This window comes from Catharus ustulatus, chromosome 13 (assembly GCF_009819885.2).
Source record: "Catharus ustulatus isolate bCatUst1 chromosome 13, bCatUst1.pri.v2, whole genome shotgun sequence".
Taxonomy (NCBI): Eukaryota; Metazoa; Chordata; class Aves; order Passeriformes; family Turdidae; genus Catharus; species Catharus ustulatus.
Window position 1 is genome coordinate 17,631,867 of NC_046233.1, and position 19,637 is coordinate 17,651,503.

At 58.5% G+C, this 19,637-nt stretch overlaps 1 protein-coding gene across 2 annotated transcripts in view; it reads left to right on the forward strand.

Moving 5' to 3' along the window:
- Positions 1-19,637, forward strand: part of BSN (bassoon presynaptic cytomatrix protein) — a 75,394-nt gene that overhangs the window by 53,207 nt on the left and 2,550 nt on the right. Inside the window, exons 4-11 of one of the 2 annotated variants that reach the window (XM_033071260.1) lie at positions 6,469-6,933; positions 7,957-14,595; positions 15,298-17,413; positions 17,717-18,453; positions 18,801-18,894; positions 19,024-19,167; positions 19,350-19,404; positions 19,488-19,585. In XM_033071260.1, the coding sequence (XP_032927151.1) occupies positions 6,469-6,933; positions 7,957-14,595; positions 15,298-17,413; positions 17,717-18,453; positions 18,801-18,894; positions 19,024-19,167; positions 19,350-19,390 (10,236 nt within the window). In that variant the 3' untranslated portion in view covers positions 19,391-19,404; positions 19,488-19,585. The remainder of the gene's footprint in view (positions 1-6,468; positions 6,934-7,956; positions 14,596-15,297; positions 17,414-17,716; positions 18,454-18,800; positions 18,895-19,023; positions 19,168-19,349; positions 19,405-19,487; positions 19,586-19,637) is intronic. The other variant, XM_033071261.1, reaches the window with a different exon arrangement.

The window sequence follows — 19,637 nt, forward strand, 5'->3', positions numbered from 1 at the left end:
TAAAGTACTCCACACTTTCTGCCCTGTCCTGTGTCCTGGAGGTGGTTGTCAGTGGTGGTGGGGACACACAAGCCCATGCTCTCCCCACGGATGCCCCTGTCTGCACACTGCCCCCAGTTTCCCTTGGTCTCAGTCCCTACCTGGTACTGGGGCCCTTGAATTCCCTCTGGTGTGTTCCCACCGCAGATGCAGATCCCACAAGCACCTCCTGCATGTGCTCCATCTCTCCTCCTGATCTCTGGTGCTTCTGCCATCACAGTGCATGTTTTGTTTCCTTGCCCTCGTTTCAAATCCCATCACTGCCTCAGCCTTCTAGGAGAGATAAGGGCTGGGGCGGAGGTAAAACCAGGCCTGTGGTTGTCTGCTGATGGCACATGATTGTTCAAAGCACCCTTTGTGAACGTGCCCTGGTCAGATTTTGTTGTACATCCTTCCTTCTGTAATCAAGGATCCCGGAGAAGACCCTTTGGCACTGGTCAGCACACACCCCCTCCTCACCCTGCTTCCCAAAACTGTGGCAGCTCAGTCAAAGGTGCTTGGCAGAGGTGTGGGGGGTGGGATTTGGAGGGGCTCTGGACAGTTCAGCTGGGAGAATGGACAGAATCCAAGGGGGATTGAGCATCAGCCTGTGCTCAGGCATTGGCATCTGAAATGAGTGAGCACCAGGGTTGCCCGGGGAGGCTGCTGGCCAAGAGAGCCCAGAGAGGGAAGGGCACAGGAGCACTTAGAAGGTGGGGAACCTGCCAGCCAGACCCCTGGCATTGCCTGAGGTGGGTCTGAAACAGCCCTGGCAGACAGTGGTCAAGCATGACTGAGTCCCTTTCCTTTAACACTGCTAAAAACCATGCACAGCACAAACAGAGCTGTAGTGTTCTTAGCACAAGGATGCAGAGTGTTAGGGAACTGGGATTGCACGGTGAGATGCCCCCATTTCTGCTGTGGCAGGGTGTGTGGAAGGTGTCTGCTTGTTAGGAGCCCTCCTAAAGGGAGTTTTCCTGCTAGCCTGCTTCCTGAGAAAAGGGCTTGGGAAGTGATTTTATGAGGTTCTTGTTAATTTGGATCTTGATTCAGATACCAGAAGTGTTTTCCATATTTTCCAGGCATCCATCTGTCACAGTGATGAGCCCTGCACAGTACTTGTCAGCAAATAAATGAAATATTCTGGTGAGATTCGCTGCATTTTATGCTGGGAGATGAGATCCGGCTTGCAAGATACTTGTACCTCATGCTGCTTATCTTATTTTGTACAGATTTTTGTCCCAGTATTTTAATAGATACTGTTTTGATTGTGGAAAGTAATGCTGTAGAGCATAAGTAACTGGGCAGAGTCCCAGGGGTGAGATTGTGGGGTGCAGTTTGTGTGGGGATAAAGAGCATGGCTGAGCATCTTCCAGGCACTGGAGAGGTTGAGCCGAGGGGCCTAGGGGCTGATGGGGATGGTGGGACTGGTAACCAGCAGCTAACTGGGGAAGCTGGGAAGTTTCTGGCACCACTTGCTCCCACCAAGCCTCTCAGACCTCCAAGTCACGGAACAGAGGATTCATGTTTAACTGTGATGCTGAAGCTCTCTGGCTCCATCATTTAAAAAACCCAGCAGCGCTGGGGGAATTCAGCATTTAATTAACTTGCCAAGTGGTAATGTTGACCAGAATTATGCAGGAAGACTTCTATTTCAGTTAATTACAGTTTTGTTGTTGCCTATTAGTAAATTAAAACAATTGTGGGGTAAGAGCCGGTGGAGGCTGGCGAGCACGGCTGTGGCCACCTGCCAGCCAGCTCTGGAGCTCTGGGGAGGCTGGGCACACCCCCATCCCTGCAGCCCTCACTGCTGATCCCCCCTATCCCCCACCCTGCCTCTCCCCCCAGGAGGGAGCATGGGCAGCCATGGGCACACACTCACTGCCCCTTCAGCAGAGCCAGCAGGAATTGTGGCCAAATCCAGCATCCCTGATGCCACTGGCACAAAAACTGGCATTGGTCATTCCCACTAGATACAGTGTCTTAAATGAAGTTGCCTTCCCTCAGTCCCTCATGCCCTGCACCCAGGGCTCTGTCCTGCTTCTTGAGACCCCACCAGCACTGATTGTCTCTCCAGAAACCCACTTTTTCTGTGGCTGTTCTGCAAATCCCAGTTTTTTGGAGGCAAGGAAAGCAGGGAGCCTGAGGAATCAGGGCAGTCACCCTCAAAGGCTGTAAGCTGATAACCAGCTGGGCTAGGCCACCCCCAGCAGCCTCACCCCCCTGCCTCTGGCTGGCTGTGTTTCAGCGTGCCCTGCCATGCCAGCACCTCTTCATTCCAGGTGGCATCTCAGGTGCACTTTGGTTTCATCCCTCTTAATTATTGATGCTTTCCTCTGCCTGGAGCCTGTTCTACATCCCAGCAGTATTGCCCATCTTCCCTGCGTGCCACAGCCTTCATCAGCTCCAACTCCCCATAACCTGTGCTCCACATGGTTAAACCCCCCTGCCAGAGCATTCTAAGGCAGCAAACCTCAGTGCCAAGCAAGGCCCCATCCCCATCCTGATCAGGGCAAAGGTTTCCAGCATCTCTAAGTGTGGAGACTCAGACAGAAGCTTCCGTGCCTTTGCCATAAGCTCCTTACCCACTTTCCACGCCAACGAGGGGCACCCTGGCTTCCTGGGCGTCCTGGCAAAGGTTTGGACATGTAAAGCACTAAATACAGCCTAATTATTATTATCTTTGTGGGATCCGGTTAATCTCAATGGGGATTTACAAGCTGTTAGCAAAGCAGCCACTCCTCCAATGTTTGCATTTTTCTCAGGGGCAGCTTAATCCCCTTGGCTGTGTTCTCTGGGAAATGCCTGAGGCCAGGTTATATGGGGGAGGAAGCTGCTTCAGAGCCAGTCCCTCTGAGAGAGAGCAGAGGTGCTGTGGGATAACTGAACACCGAGCTGATAACGCTGCAGGAGAGGGACAGATCCTCTGTCACCAGCAGAGTGTGGGGCACTGGCACAAGGCTGGGAGCTGCCACAGCTTCAGCATCCTCACAGATCCCCTGGGATTTAGCCCCCAGACACAACAGGTGTCAGTGCTGGGGTTGATGGGGCTGCAGAAGGCTCTGAAAGATGGAACCCAGAGCTCAGAATGGATGGGAGGCATTCCCACTGGCACGGGCAGCTTTGCATGCTTCCACCTTCTCACAGCTGCTGTGGGCAGGTTTTCTGTCCCTCATGTGCATGTGGGAGCTGGGCAGCTCACAGCTGCTGCTGCTGCTGAGTGTTCACTGCAGCCAGTGCAAGCTGTGATAGCAAATGCTGCGCTGGCTCTGCAGCACGGTCTGTGCTCACACACAGCTCCACGTGGCACTGGCTGTGACAGGGATGGGGCTCTCACGCAGCTCAGGAAAAATCCCTTCGCTCCTTTTCTGCCATAACCTCACTGTGATTTTCCACAGGCGTTCGGATTGAAGCACAGGGTGCAGGGCTGTCATCAGGGTCTCCTCAGCATGTAAGACCCCAGAGGTGCTGAAGGAAAGCCAGTAAGAGAAAATGCAAACTCAGCAGATGCCAGTCTCTCAATTTGAGTGTCTCTGGGGCTTGGCTGGCATCTCTCACAGCTGGCAAAGCCCAAGGACCCTCTCTGCCTGCCCTTCCTAGGTTCCTGCCTTCCCTCTGTATCCAGGCCTTCCTGCCTGCTTTGAAAGACAAGGGGCATTTCAGAATGGAGCTCTACAATCTTTTTGGCAGAGCTATTTTTAACAGAGATTGTTCCCTTATCCACTTCCCAGTGCGGTCCCATGAAGAGTCGAGCTGTCACATCTACAAGAGCGGGATGGCAGGGTGAGCTGCTCAAACTGGGGCAGCTGCCAAGAGGAATGGCTGCAGAGCCACAGCTGGGAGGAACCTCAGGGAGGAGCCTCAGACTAACCTGCAGGGACATCAGATCATAGAATGATTTGGGTTGGAAGGGACCTTCATCTCATTCCAACTTCTTCGCCATGGACAGGGTCACCTGCCACTAGACCAGGTTGCTCAAAGCCCCATCCAGCCTGATCATGAACACTTCCAGGGATGGGCATCCCCATGGAATAGATTAGTAATGTGGTCATCTGGTTGTGTAGGAGCCCTAAGTCTCGTGCTGATGAGATCACACCAGCAGTGACACCTTCCTCTCCAAGGGCTCCTTGAATGGGACCTGATTGGCCCTCAGCATCTGCAGTTGGTACCTGGTGGCCAGTGTTGGCCTTCCATGGTCTTTCTGGGCTTGAATTTTTCCCTGAAAGGACAAAAGCAGTTGTGCCCATCACATGTGCAGAGCTCCTCAGAAACCAAAGTCTGGGACATCATGAGGATATACAATGCCCCATTAAGGGAGGGTATAAAGGATCTAAGGCAGGCTGGGTAGTTCAAGGCAAGCTGATCTCCAGCTCCTTCAGGACCATGCTGGGAGCTGGTGTGATGGTGTGGCAGACAGGTATGGGCAGGAGATGAGCACATCCCACCCATCCCCTGTGCTTCATGCCCTCCCCTCACTGCCTGCATCAGGGAGGGAGTTCTGGCAAAGAAAAATGGGATTCCTGAACGAAAAATGAAAGGTCGTGTATTTCCATGAGGCATGGCTTCAATTTGTGTCACACAATCACATTTCCTTCTGCGGTCTGGAATAATTACACAGCAGAGTGGGGTGAGCAGATCTGATTCAGAGGCACGGGAACGAGTTCTGAAATAAAAGAAGACAAATGCAATCATTAAGATACAATAGGCTGCACTTGCCCCTTAATTAGACTTTCTCTTTGATTAAGCAGTAATTAAATATTACTGTGCTGAAAGGGATTTTTTTAATGGCCCTCCAAAGCCCTAATGTATTCTTAAGATGTTTGTGTGAAGAGCAGGGGGTGCTGCAGGGTGCTGGGTGTGGGAGGATGTTTTACACCTGCCCCTTTCCTGCAGGAGCAGCCCTCTTGCCCCTCTGCTCCCTGGAGAGCTTGGGGTTGGATGGCTGCTCCTGGGCTGGATTGCTGCAGGAATGAAGAACTGTCTGTGAGAAAGCCCTGCTGCTCCTGGCCACCATCAGCTGCACGGCATCTCCAGCATCTCATCATAACCTGGAGACTCCTGGGATGCAGATGACAGGGCTATTACAGTACTGCTGTCCTATAGGTATGGGATTTAGAGTCATAGATTAGAATAATGGATTTTTTTTTTTTTAAAGACCCTTAAGATCACAGAGTCCAGCTGTTATCCCAGGACTACCAAGTCCACCACTAAACTCTGCGCTTAAGCACCACATCTACACATTTTTTAAATCCCTTCAGGGATGGTGACTCCACTGCTTCCCTAGGCAGCCTGTTCCAGTGCTTGACAACCCTTTCAGCGAAGAAATTTTTCCTAATATTCAATCTAACCCCCCCAGCACAACCTGAGGCTTTTTCCTCAATGTCGTTTTGATGAATCTCATTTTCTCCAGGCAGACCATCACCTCTGGGGCCCCAGGGGACACAGCTGGCTCACAGCCATGGCCCCAGGCTGGTCCAGTTGAAGACCAAGACCACCTCTCTGACAGCAGGAGAGTTCCTCAGGGCCAGCCACCCCTTGAGATTGGCCACCCTGAGCTTTGGGAGCCATGGATCAGCAAAGGAGAAGTCTGGGAAAAGAACCTGGAGCATATTGTGCTGTTAGCAGCAAAACTGGAAAGATTTAAGATGTTGAAACATTTGAAACATCTAAAGGGTAGGAAATGTCAGGTCCCTATTCCTGGACATTCCTGGGTGGGTAAAAATAGCCCTTGGGCGACCCAGGGGAGGAAAGTGCTTCTGATCTCTTAATGCAGAGCCCCTGCCTTAGCCCTGCGGGCTCTCTGCCACTCACAGCCCCGCTTGCCTCTGCTTTTTCCAGGCCATAAAACGACAGCTCTTGCTGAGAATTTCACTAGACGAGATTGTCTTGTTCTTTTCCTGCACAGCATGTACTTTGGATAATATCTTTGGGAAATTCTGGTGTGCTTGTGTACCCAGTATTTTTGTTAACCTAGAAAAAAAGAGCTGTAAGTGTTATGATTATGCTATTAAACCTTTATTGTATCAAAGAAAACAAATTGGAGTGAGAGAGGAGCTGTGTGGAGTTGAGAAGTGTTAAGCTACGGTAGTAATCTGCCTTTGATTGTTTAATTTTGCTTAAAACTGAAATACCACAAGGCTGAAGAATGAAAGAGCTAGTGATACTGAGGGATTGCTGGGGAGAGTGTGCAATCCCTGTGCCACAGCCTTGGTACCTCTGGCTAGACATCTCTGGGTTCTGGGCAAGGGTGGGGATGGGTTGAAGCTGGATGTGGATGGTTTGCAGGGTACCTGCAATGTGCATGCCCCTCCACAGCCGGTTTTTTGGTTTGGGTGAGCTGAGTCTCTGCACCACTGCCACATGTCCCACCAGCAGAGCTGCGCTGAGAGATCCCTGCTGGGGTGAAGCTCCCAGAATTTCAACAGGACTTTTCCTTCTATTCTCTTGCAGAAGAACGAATGGCTGTGCTTGAACTGCCAAACTCAGCGGCTGCTCGAAGGCAGCCTCGGCGACCCTGCCCCGATGCCACTGCCTACCGCAAAGCCGCCAGCCACCGGCTCCCCGCGGCACCAGCCACCCACCGCTGGCCAGCAGCAGAGAGCGCCCACGCCGGCACCCGTGCCCGCCGAGACCGCGGCACCCACCGAGCAGCACCCCTCGCCCGCCAGGAGCCTCCGGGCTGCTGAGCAGAGCAGGACCCCGAGCCCTGCCCCAGCAGAGAAGAAGCCTCCAGCGCCGGCAGAAAAGAAGCCCCCGGTGCCGGCAGAGGAAAAGCCCCTGCCCAAAGCTGCCCTGGAACCTTCCAGAGCTCCTGAGAGCATCGCACCAAAAGGGAAGAGCATGACCCCCAAACCAGAGGCGGAGAGCAAGGACAGCCAGGCACTCCCCGAGGCGCCGCGGGCGAAGGAGCAGGAGGTGAGCTCTTAGGGAGCATCCAGCTCCAAGCATCCCTGGCACCACACCCTGCCCCAGGCTGGCATGCTACTGAGCTGTGCCTCTATCAGTAGTTGTGCCAACAAATGGGGAAGGACCTTCACAGGCTCCATAGCAGCATGCTGGTATTTGCCTTCTTTTTATTAGGATTGCAGCAATTTGGGCAAAATGTGATAGTTCAGGTCATGTCCAGCCTTTGGATTTCTTTTAAAATAATATAAGGGTAGTTGGGATTTGTTGTCAAATAGAAAACTAATTTTCCAGCATTCCGTTGCAGCAGTGGGTGTTTTTCAAGCTCTTCATCCCACCTATTCTAAAATTCTAAATTTATAAAACAATTTGGGGAGACATTTGGCTGCCTTGGGATGGTGTTTCTCCACAAGCAACCATCCCAGCAGCATCCAGCAGAGCCCTCCATGGGGAGCACCTTCTACCATGTCCCCCACCAGTCCCCCATAAGGAAATGGCTGCCTCCCTCACTGCTGTGCAGCCCCCAAAGAGGCTCCTCGTGCCTCCGAAATCAAGTGTTCTGTGGTGCCTCTGTGCTGGCAGGGTGACAGGTCCTGCCAGTAGCACTGGGGCTGGATGTGATGGCACAGTCCCCATGGTTCAGAGACTTGACCCTCACACTGCTTAATTCTCAAGTCAATTAAAGAGGACTGTTTTTTTCTGCTGCCATCTAGCAAAGATCCTGGGGCCAGCTCTGCTTCTGAAGGGTGCCTTGGGGGCTGGAGGCCCAGTTTTTCAAACATATTTATTAGTACCCCAATGTCTTTATGCCTGGGGCCGTTTGCTGTACCATCCCCTGCGTGCAGCACATCCTCTCACCTGCCTTTGTTAGCACAGACGTGCTAACTGAACTGGGGGACACAGGGCAGCCCCCAACCTTTGCTCTGGGCTGGCTCCCAGTGGTCCCCAGATTTTCTGTGTGCTCCTTAGGAGACAGTCTGGGGGGAAGTAGGAGCAGCAGCCTGGATCTGACGCTGTGTTCTCCCTTGCCTGCAGGACAGCAGCAAGCCTTACCCCCCGGACCTGTCCCGCAGCCCCCAGAGCCTCAGTGACACCGGCTACTCCTCTGACGGCATCTCCAGCTCGCAGAGCGAGATCACCGGCCTGGTGCAGCAGGAAGAGGAGAAGCTGAGCAGCACTGGGCTGGCTGGGCAGAGCCCCCCCAGCCCCTCCGAGCTCACCAAGCTGGAAAGCAGCATGCGGCCTCTCCTGGAAGGCCGAGGCACACCAACAGAATCCCCTGAGCGCAGCAAGAGCCGCACAGAGCCACAGGAGGACCAGCGGCAACAGCAGCGGCCACGGTACCTTTCCATCACTCCTGAAGCCTTTGACTCAGACGAGGAGCTGGAGGACATCCTGGAGGAGGATGAGGAGTGGGACAACCAGCGGGAGCGTCGGGAGAGTGCAGAGTCCTCAGATGAGTTTGGCAGTAAGCTGCGGCATGATTATGTGGAGGACAGCAGCGAGGGGGGCTTCTCCCCAGTGCCCCCCCGGACCAAGGGCCAGGAGGCAGAGGTGACTGATGAGGAGTTCATGCGGAGACAGATCCTGGAGATGAGTGCTGAGGAGGACAACCTCGAGGAGGAGGAGGAAGGCTATGGGCGCACCAAGTACAGTGTCCCCAAATCTGGGCAGAAGACCGAGGCAGAGAAGGGCAAAGAGCCAGCGTCAGCCAAGCGGCGCCTGCCACATGGTGCCAGTAGCATGTACACAGAGGACAGCAAGGAGGTGGAGGCAGTGGAGGGTGATGACTTGAGCACAGCCCAGGGCGGGCTGCGGCGATTCAAGACCATCGAGCTGAACAGCACAACTGGCTATGGCCGGGAGATGGAGATTGGCCAAGAGCCAGATACCAGTGTGGACCGGGAGCCTGAGCTGGAGATGGAGAGCCTGACAGGCTCCCCTGAGGAGCGCTCACGGGGTGAGTACTCCTCCACCCTGCCAGCCACAACGCCCAGCTACACATCGGGTACCTCACCCACCTCCATCTCCTCGCTGGAGGAGGACAGCGACAGCAGCCCCAGCCGCCGGCAGCGGCTGGAGGAGGTGAAGCAGCAGAGGAAGGCTCGGCATCGCTCACATGGTCCCTTGCTGCCCACCATTGAGGATTCATCTGAGGAGGAGGAGATGCGGGAGGAAGAGGAGCTCCTGCGGGAACAGGAGAAGATGCGGGAGGTGGAACAGCAGCGCATCCGGAGCACAGCGCGCAAGACCAAGCGTGACAAGGAGGAGCTGAGGGCCCAGCGGAGGAGGGAGCGCTCCAAAACCCCCCCCAGCAATCTCTCACCCATCGAGGATGCCTCCCCCACAGAAGAGCTGCGACAGGCGGCGGAGATGGAGGAGCTGCACCGCTCCTCCTGCTCCGAGTACTCGCCTTCCATTGACTCAGAAGCAGAGAGCTTTGATGCTGTGGCCTCCAAGCTGTACAAGTCTGGCAGCGAATACAACCTGCCCACTTTCATGTCACTGTACTCACCGACAGAGAAGGTGGAGAGTGGTGCCAGCCAGCCCGTCAGCAAGCCCCTGAAAAGCGCCGAGGAAGCGTATGAGGAGATGATGAGGAAGGCAGAGATGATGCAGAAGCAGCAGGTCCAGCAGGCCCAGCCTGCCTTTTCCTCCAGCAGCACCTACCAGCAGGTTGGCTACCGCAGTACTGAGGACCAGAATGGCTTTGACTACCAATATGGCGAGGAATATCGGTACGACGGCGGCCTCACGCGCCCCTCCCAGCCTGACTATCCCAGTGCCCTGCCAAAAGCAGGAGCGGTGTACGAGGAGATCCTGCAGACCTCACAGAGCATCTCCAGGATGCACCAGTCCTCTTCCTTTGACCTGGCCTTCAAGCAGGGTGAGAAGGTGAAGGGACAGGAGGAAGCGTACCAGGAGAAGCGCTTCCTCAATGCCGAGAGCGCCTACGCTGACCTGCTGAAGCAGAATGGTGGCCCACTCACCCCTGGCACAAGCCCCACACAGCTCTCTGCGCCTGTCTCCTTCGCCAGCTCTGAGAGCAGCACTGGCAAGACTATTCCCGATGTCCGGGTCACTCAGCATTTTGCAAAAGAGGGACAAGACCTAGCCAAGCTCCAGAGTGCCGCGGCAGCACCCAGCCCAGTATCCAAGGCTACCACCACTCCTTATGCTTACAGCAAAGGCACCAGCACGGTGACAACAGCAGCAGGCAGCCCTGGGATTGCGCTGCAGAGCTACAGCTCACCAAGTCCGGAGGCCCCATCCATAGCTGGGAGAAGCTACACTCCATCAAAGAGCACTGTCAGCTATGGCTCACAGACTGAGGACACCACCAGAACCAGGACGGTGGAGATCAGTGTGCAGACAGCCAGGGAGAAGATCCCAGCCGTGAGTGACAGCAAGCCCACACTGCCCAAGACGTACACCTTCTTCAAGAGCTCCAGCCCTCCTCTCTCACCCACCTCACCCACACAGAGTCCCACCCGCACCACAAAGGCCACAGTAGAGTTTTCCACGCAGACACAGAGCCCAGTCCTCTCCTATGAGGGTCCTGCTAGTGCTGCTGTTGGCCTGGACACCTCTTCCCCCATGGTGGCGCAGGGGACGCAGACGCCGCACCAGGCGGGCTCGCCACGCCTGACCCGGCAGGCCTCCTCACAGGACTCCCCCTTCATGGTGATCACACTGGCAGCTGATGCAGCCAGCCAAACCAAGCCAGTCAGCTCTGGCGCCTTGACATCTCCCACTTCGTCCCCCACCAGGCCAAGCCGGCAGCTGCTGGCACATGGCTACACCCAGACACCGGAGCCAGAGCAGCTGACAGGTGCCTACATCAGAGCACAGCCAGTGAAGGACCACACCCAGAAAGCACCTGCTGTGACTTCAGCCGCTGACGGCATCACAGGGCTGTACAGCTGGGGAGCACTCCCTGCAGAAAACATCTCTCTCTGCCGTATCTCCTCCATCCCTGGCACGTCCCGGGTGGAGCCAGGGCCCAAGGTGCCAAGCAGCAATGCTGTGGACTTACGGACCGCATTGAAGTCTGCCCCCATCATCATAACAGACCAAGGCATGGATCTCACGTCCTTGGCCACCGAGGCCAGGAAGTACTGCCTGACCCTGGACCACATCCCCAACCGGCAGTCCACGGCCATCCAGCCCTTGATCATCAACCTCAATGCCCAGGAGCAGCCCCACGCTATCATCGCGGCAGCCAGCACTGCCAGCCTGGCCATCGCCTCTCCCATGATTCTCTCACAGTCCAAACAACCTGTGGTTTATGGAGACCCTTTCCAGAGCCGTGTGGATTTCGGGCAGGGGACCGGGAGCCCAGTGTGCTTGGCACAGGTGAAGCAGGTAGAGCAGGGTGTCCAGACAGCCGCTGTCAGAGCCGGTGGGGTGTCCAGTGGCAAGCCCGAGCCCACTGCTGCCCCCCAGACCAAATTTGCAAGGTATGGCATGCCAGGCCAGGTGGGGAAGAAGGATGTGCTCCTCACACAGACCGGTGGGGCACAGAATGCCAGCGGCCTCCCACAGTCCTTCCAACCAGAGCCAGGATCGGAGGTGTACCGAGCAGTGCCAGTAGAGCTGAAGAGCCAGACCCCTCTCCTTGCTATGGGCGGCAAGAAATCCCAGGTGATGATGGTGCACATGGAGGAGGCTGCAACTGGCCCAGTGACCAAAGTGCTGAAGGAGGAGGTGCCAGCCAACGTCCTGGACCTCACGGGCGTGAAGCCAGAGAGCCAGGTGGCCTGCTGTGACATGGTCTACAAGTTCCCCTTCGGTGGCAGCTGCACAGGTGCTTTCAACCCCACCTCCAAGATGCCAGAGAAGAAAACTGGGGAGGCAGCAGTAGTGCCTGGTAGGAAAGCTGGTGGACCAATGTATGGCAGCAGAGAGCCAGAGCTGCCAGAAACCTTCCCTTACCGGGAGCAGCCAGCCCCGGCACCTGCCCTCTACGAGGAGCAGAAATTTTACCCAGCCAGCGCCTTTGGACGTCTCTACTCCTCCATGTCAGACACAAACCTCTCTGAAATCGGGATGAGCTACTACCACACAAAGGGGGACCAACCCTTCCCTGGCCCGGCAGGTGATGCTGCTGTGGACCTCAGCACCATGAAGCACTCCTACAGTGTGGGCTTTGCCGAGGGGGGTTACCTGGGCCAGGGGCTACAGTACGGCTCTTATTCTGACCTCCGCCAACCGGGAGAGATGCTGAGCCACCCCTTCCCCATGCGGAGGTACAGCTCAGCCTCCAACATCTACTCCGACTACCGTTTCTCACACCGGGGAGACCTGGCCAGCTTCCAGGAGTCCAGCCTGGCCCACTACAGTGCCACCACGGCGCGTGAGATCAGCCGCATGTGTGCTGCCCTCAACTCCATGGACCAGTATGGGGGCCGGCATGCCAACGGCCCTGATGTGCTGCCTTATGGTCCCAGCACTGGGCAGGGGGGCACAGGAGGTCTGGCAGCTCAGCAGCAGGGCCCTGTACCCCCCAAACCCAGTGGGATGTACAACCCCACCTTCCCTGAGGGACGGCAGGGCTTCAGCAACCTGGCACAGTACAACGTTCCTGGTGTCCGCCTGGGCACCGTCCGGCAAATGCTTCCTTCCACCGCAACCGTGCGAGCTGCAGACGGCATGATCTACTCCACCATCAACACCCCCATCGCCTCCACGCTGCCCATCACCACCCAGCCGGCCTCAGTGCTGCGGCCCATGCTGCGTGGGCTGTATAGACCTTATGGCCCAGGCGGCATGGCAGCAGTCCCACTGGCCAGCTTGGCCAGGCTGCCAGTTGTTACCCCCCGTGTCCCGCTTGCAGCGCAGGGCCTCTACCGCTTCCCGGCCCCAAGCCGGCCGGCCCCAGCAGCCTCAATGATGGAGACACCTGTCTACCTGGGGAAGCCTGTCGCCAGCACAGCACCGGCAGCGGTGGGTGCTGCTCCCACTGCCAAAGCGCCCGCTGCCCCCGCCGCACCTGCCAGTGGCTTGCAGAGAGCAGAGCCACCACCAGCTGCTCCCCGTGCAGAGGCACCAGCAGCACCAGCAGCCCCCAAGGAGAGCGGACCAGTGCCACCGGCACCCAAGCCACCACTGGATGGAGCTCAGCGGGAGGAGCGGGAGCGGGAAGAGGAGCGTCAGCGCAAGCAGCAGGAGCACGTGCTGCAGCTGGAGCGGGAGCGCGTGGAGCTGGAGAAGCTGCGGCAGCTGCGGCTGCAGGAGGAGTTGGAGCGGGAGCGCGCAGAGCTTCAGCGGCACCGAGAGAAGGAACAGCTGCTGGTGCAGCGGGAGCTGCAGGAGCTGCAGTGCATCAAGCAGCAGGTGCTGCAGCAGCAGCAGGAGGAGCGGCACGCGCAGCTGGCGCTGCAACGGGAGCAGCTCGCCCAGCAGCGCCTCCAGCTTGAGCACATCCACCAGCTCCAGCACCAGCTGCAGCAGCAGCTGGAGGAGCAGAAGCGGCAGAAGACCATCTTCCCCGCTCCCGTGGAGCCCACTGCCCGTCCACCCGAGGGACCCGCTGAGGCACCGCGGGTGCTGCCGCACAATGGGCAGGCATGGCCCCCACCAGGCCAGACGCCCCCAGAGGGGCCCGCTGGTCCCCGCTACCCCATGCCACAGCGGCCACTCAGCAGCTCAGCCTCGGACATGTCACTTCAAGTTGAGGAGTCCTGGGAGCCCAGCCGGGGCATCAAGAAGAGGAACTCGATGCCACGGCTGAGGGATGCCTATGAGAAGGAGACCTTTGCAGCACGGAAGATGGCAGACAGCAGCGTGCAGACGGATGAGGAGGATGGTGAGGAGCGGTTCATGCTGTCACGGCGGAGGCGGACGCGGCGCAGCGCTGACTGCAGCGTGCAGACGGACGAGGAGGACAGCGGGGAGTGGGAGCAGCCTGTGCGCCGCCGGCGCTCCAGGGCCTCACGGCACACTGAGGCCAGCACCGAGGGCAAGACGGATGGAGCAACCCGCACAGCCAGCGTGGGTATCCAGACCATCAGCGACTGCTCAGTGCAGACAGAGCCCGACCAGCTCCTCCGTGTCTCCCCCTCTATTCACATCACCACCCATGATCCCCGAGTGGAAATCGTCAAATACATCTCGGCCCCAGAGAAGACGCAGCGGGGTGAGAGCCTGGCCTGCCAGACAGAACCAGAGCCAGCTCCCCAGCCTGGCGTTGTGGTCCCCCAGCTGACAGTGCCCACCACCATCCCACCCTACTCCACCAACCTCCAAATAGTAAGCACAGGCCCCCTGGACCCCCACACTGTCCGGCAGCAGACCCTGGGCAAGTTTGAGAAGAAGAAGCCAGATCCCCTGGAAATTGGTTACCAGTCCCATCTGCCAGCCGAATCCCTGTCCCAGCTGGTGACCCGCCAGCCACCTCGCTCTCCCCAGGTCCTCTACTCACCCGTCTCCCCCTTGTCCCCCCATCGCCTCCTGGAGTCCTCCTTTGCCACCAGCGAGCGGCTGAACAAGGCCCACGTCCCCCCACAGAAGCACTTCACCACCGACTTAGCCCAGCGCCAGCAGACGCTGCCACGCCCCATCAAGACCATGCAGCGCTCCCTGTCTGACCCCAAGCCCATCAGCCCCACCTCTGAGGAGGCCGGCAAGGACAGATTCTCCCTCTACCAACACCCACTGCTCCCCAGCTCACAGGTAGGTCACCACAGGGAACAACCTTATCCCAGGGAACAGCCCCAGGAGGCACCTCAGGATGTTTCAGTTTCATTAGCGCTGTGGCAATTAATATTTCAAAAGGCCGGCTCCCCGCGGCAGCTGATGGCAACCAGCAGGCACAGACGTGCATGCCAATACCAGCAGCTGGAGGGAGGCCCTGGAGGTCCATTGGCTGCATGAGCCTGTCAGCAGGCAGGAGATGCTGTGGGTTGGCAGCATCAGGGCTGTCCCCTGCTCTAGATGGATCCCCTTTCTCTCTTAAGGAGCCATTCATGGTTGTGATGGTTCACCAAGGTTGCCTGAGGCAGCTGAGTCCCCAGCCGAGAAGTCCCGGGGCAGTTCCTGGGACAGCAGCACCCACCGGCAGTCCCCCGAGTCACTCTGCCAAGTGCCCACGGTCAGAAAGCATTTTTTACAGCAGAGGGTATGCACGTGGCCAGCTCAGCACTTGGCCAGCTGCCACCCCCGGTAATTACTCACGGAAAGCGCCCTGCCTGTTACTTCCATCCTATTTATTGCGCTTTTACATAAACGCCACTTTCTCAGTGCATGGGGGAACACGTGCACAGCGGGATGCCTCACCCCAGCGCCTAGGGCACGGGAGGACCACTGCAATGCTTGGAGTGGGACGTGGGGGGGACACCCACCTGCCCCCTGACCAGATGTCCCTTGGCTTTGCAGGTGGGGGGGCTGCAGTCAAGCTCGCTGGCACGCAAGGTGAAGCGGACCCTGCCCAGCCCGCCACCTGAGGAGCCCCACGTCCCCCTGGCGAGCCCAGCTGCCTCCCAGCTCTACCTGAGCAGCCTGGCACCCAAGGCCACCGCACCTGTCACCAAGGCCAGCCTGCTGAAGGAGCTGGACCGTGACCTGAGGCTGGTGGAACACGAGGCCACCAAGCTACGGAAGAAGCAGGCGGAGCTGGATGAGGAGGAGAAGGAGATCGATGCAAAGCTGAAGTACCTGGAGCTCGGCATCACCCAGCGCAAGGAGTCGCTGCTGAAGGATCGGGTTGGTGGTCGGGACCACCCCTACCTGCGCTACCCCGGGGATCGCCGCGACTACCTGTCGGACAGCGAGCTGCACAGCCTCCGCCTCGCAGCCTACGACAGCGCCGGCCTGCGCCCTGCCGGGCAGTACCCCGACTACACCGCCGCCGCCGCCGCCTCCTACGGCGCCTACCCGTACCCGGCCCCGCAGGGCCCCGCCGCCTTCCCGCCACCACGCCTGCAGCACCCGCAGTATCCCACAGCCAGCACCTCGCAGGATGGCTTGCCGGCAGCTCCACTACCCACCTTCACCTCGCCCGGTGGCTTCTCGGCCCCCGGCACTGCATACCCAGAGCTGGGCACCCCAGCCCAGCCTGGCTTCCAGCCCCAGAACCCCTACCAAGCGCCGAGCGCCTTTGCTGGGGCAGCCACCGTGCCGGCGGCACAGCCCGCCCTCTACCAGAGCCCGGCAGACATAGCTGGCGGGCACCAGAAGCCGCGGCAGACCTCTCTGGCTGACCTAGAACAGAAGATCCCCACCAACTACGAGGTCATCGGTGCAGCCACCAGCTCCTCTGCCGTGCCTGACGTCACCTTCAGCACTGCACCGGCAAGCGGTGGCTACGAGCAGTACAAGGCACCTGAGACCCGGCCAGCTGAGAGAACCAGCACAGCACCGGGCCCCTCAGCCAGCTACTCTTCTGAGTCCCTCTACACCAGTCTGGAGCAGAACATCCCCCGTAACTATGTGATGATTGAGGACATCAGCGAGCTCACCAAGGAGAGTCCAGCAGTGGACGGGCAGAAAGCAGAGCCAGTGGGCACAAGCACTGACAGCCGCCACAGCAGAGAGAAGAGTGATCTAGGGGATACCGAGGGCTCCAGCCGTCCCTGCTGCTACACCAAAGCCGAGGAGGAGTCTGAGGAGGACATCTATGATCACCATGGCCCCGACCATCGTGGGAAGAACAGCTACTACCGGGGCACAGAAAGCAATGGCAGGGTGTCTGGGAGCTCCACCAGCTCGAGCTACTACTATGGGGACAGTGAGTACCGGCACTCCTCACGGATGGACAAGCACAGCTCTGGCACGCCACTACCGAAGCATTCATCCAAGAACCTGGCACCCGCCGTCATCTCCTCCAAGCGCAGCAAGCACAGGAAGCAGGGCATGGAGCAGAAGATCTCCAAGTTCTCCCCCATTGAAGAAGCCAAAGATGTGGAGTCAGACCTGGCCTCCTACTCAACAACCACCTCGATTGGCAGCAGCAATGTGGCCTCCAGGGCCAAGAAGCTGCAGGATGAGATCACTTATGGCCTGAAGAAGAATGTCTACGAGCAGCAGAAGTACTACGGTGTGTCCAGCCGGGACCTGGTGGACGAGGAGGAGCGAGTCTACTCTTCCAGCAGCAGAACCCGCTCCTCTGGCTATGGGGTGGAAAAGTCCTCCAGCCGGGAGATGGGTGGCCGGAGCAAGTCCTATGAGCGGGAGAGCATGGAGCGCTCCCAGAAAGTCAGCTCCAAGCCCTCATCCCTCAGCATGAGCCAGAGCCGTGGGCGGGCGCCCATGCGCTCGCAGCCCTCGGAGGAGGAAAGCCCCGTCAGCCCCATGGGGAAGTCAATGGGGGGGTCACGCACTGCGGGAGGGCCGGGTCCTCAGTCAGTGGGGGACCCCTGCTCCCAGTTCTGCTCCAGCCACTCGTTGCCTGATGTGCAAAAGCACATCAAAGACGTGCCAAGGAGTCACTCGTACAAGCACGAGGAGGGCTACGGCATGGATGATGCCCATTGCGTTGTCTCAGACAGCGAAGGTAACAGCTCCCCGTGGTGACCACCCCAGAGCATGGCACTTCCCCGGAGCATGCCCGTCTGCTCGTACGCAGAGACACTCTCACCGCCTCAGTTTGCTTGACACGTGCCTTCCTCCCCCTGCCCTGGGTGTTCGGTGTTAGCCGGTCCTGCACGGTGCCCTGCTGCGCCGCGTCCCGTCCCCACCGGCACGTGCTGTCCCCTGCGCGCGTGCCCGCTGCTTGCCCCTCCCACTTCATTGCATGGCTTCCGCCCGCGCAGCCTCGAGCGAGAGATTGACTGTGGTTTGTTTTTGGTTTCCGAAGCCTATCATTTGGGTCAGGAGGAGACAGACTGGTTTGATAAGCCCAGGGAGGCACGGGCAGAGAGGGTCAGGCACTACAGTGGCCACTCTTCCTCGCAGAAGAGACCCCCAGTTAAGCACACCTACCACGATTATGACGAGCCCCCCGATGAAGACCCGTGGCAGCACGATGACTACCCCCAGCACCGCGAGCACCGGCACCACAGGGAGTACGATCGCCATGCTGGCTCCTCCCGGCACACCAGCGACGAGCCCCCACGCCGCTCATCAAAGCAGCACCCGCGAGAATCTGGCCGCCATGAGCCCCGTGGCCATGGGCCTTCAGCCGGCCCCAAGAAGGCGCAGCAGCCCGAGTCCCGCGCGCCTTACGGCCCCAGCTCCGCTGATTACGCCCCATCATCCCGCCCCGCTGCTCACCACCATGGCGCTGAGACCCCCAAGGCACAGAAACCTTCTCAGCCGCATGGGTCAGCCACGCCAGCGCCGAAGTCGGAGCCTCTCACACACTCACAGCAGCCGGCGGCCAGGCAGCAGCAGGCAGGGCAGCCGGCAGCACGGCAGCAGCCGGCAGCACGCCAGGCTGCCCAGCCAGCAAGCTCGGCACAGCCAGAGACCAGGGGCAGGACACCGGGACCCGCCTCGTCCCGGCCACCGCAGCAGCAGCCAGGGCCGGCCCAGGCAGCAGGGAAGGCACCGACCACCCTCCATGCACAGCCGGGTGGACACCCAGCACCGGCAGTAAGTATAGGCTTAGCTGGCTAGGCTGCATCCTACCACACAGCTCTGCCTGGAATCGGCACAGCTGGCTGTGTCCAGGGGCTGGGATGGGAAGGGTTGGGAATGGGAGCCATGCAGTAAAGTATCCCACTCATATACCCATTACAGACACCCCTGGACGCTATGGAAGCTACCATCCCCCTCGAGGGGACCCAGAGGGGACATCAGTATGTCCTGGATCCCTTGCTGCTGCTTTTGGGGTTGCAGAGCAGTGTTTGGGGGTTTCGGTGCCACCTCCTGGCCTGGGCCACCCCTAGCAGATGCTCTACTGGGAGGGTGAGCATTGAGAGCTGTTTTCCCCTTTCCAGACAAAAGCGGAGCCAACAGACACATCCAAACCTGCAGCAAAAGTGCCACAGCAGCCAGGCAGAGCGCCGTCAGCACAGCCCCTGGGAGCAGCAGGTCAGTGAGCCCCAGTGGCACTCTGCCATCTCTCCCCCATTGTGCCAGCTGCCTGACACCCCAAAGCTCAGCTGAGCTTCTCCAGCTGGGCCTGACCCCTGGCTAACAGTGGCTTTGTTTGTCCCCCAGCAGACAGCAAGGCCGGTCCGAGGGCAGCCGGGCCACGTGGTCCCGCGGGCATGGCCACTGGGCAGCCCGGCGGGGAAGGAGAGAGCGTCTTCTCCAAAATCCTGCCTGGGGGGGCAGCGGAACAAGCAGGCAAACTGACTGAAGGTGAGGGCTGCTCCTGGATGGGGACAGGGTGGTGATGCTCTTCTGCAGCGAGATGGAGTCAGGCACCTTGGGGATGGCTGGGTGCAGCCAGTGGGAAGCAGTGTTCCCACAATTTGGGGCACAGGGAAGTGGGGAACCAGGGACACTACGCCATACTGACACCTGTCCTGGCTTCCCCACAGCGGTGTCAGCTTTCGGCAAGAAGTTCACTTCGTTCTGGTGAGAGAACGGCACAAGGTGAGTGCATCCAGCACCAGGCACTGTGCTGTGGGCTCTCCCTGCCCCAGCTGTGCTTGATGCCCTCCTCCTTTCCACTGCAGGAGTTTGGGAAGTGAGTGCAGATTTGAGTCATTGCAGTGGAAAAACCTATGAAGAAGCCAATGAATTCAGCATGCAGCGCCAGACTCTGAGTATAACGGTGAGTGTACAGGGCATACCTCTACACAGGTCCCCTACACTGCCATCTCAGG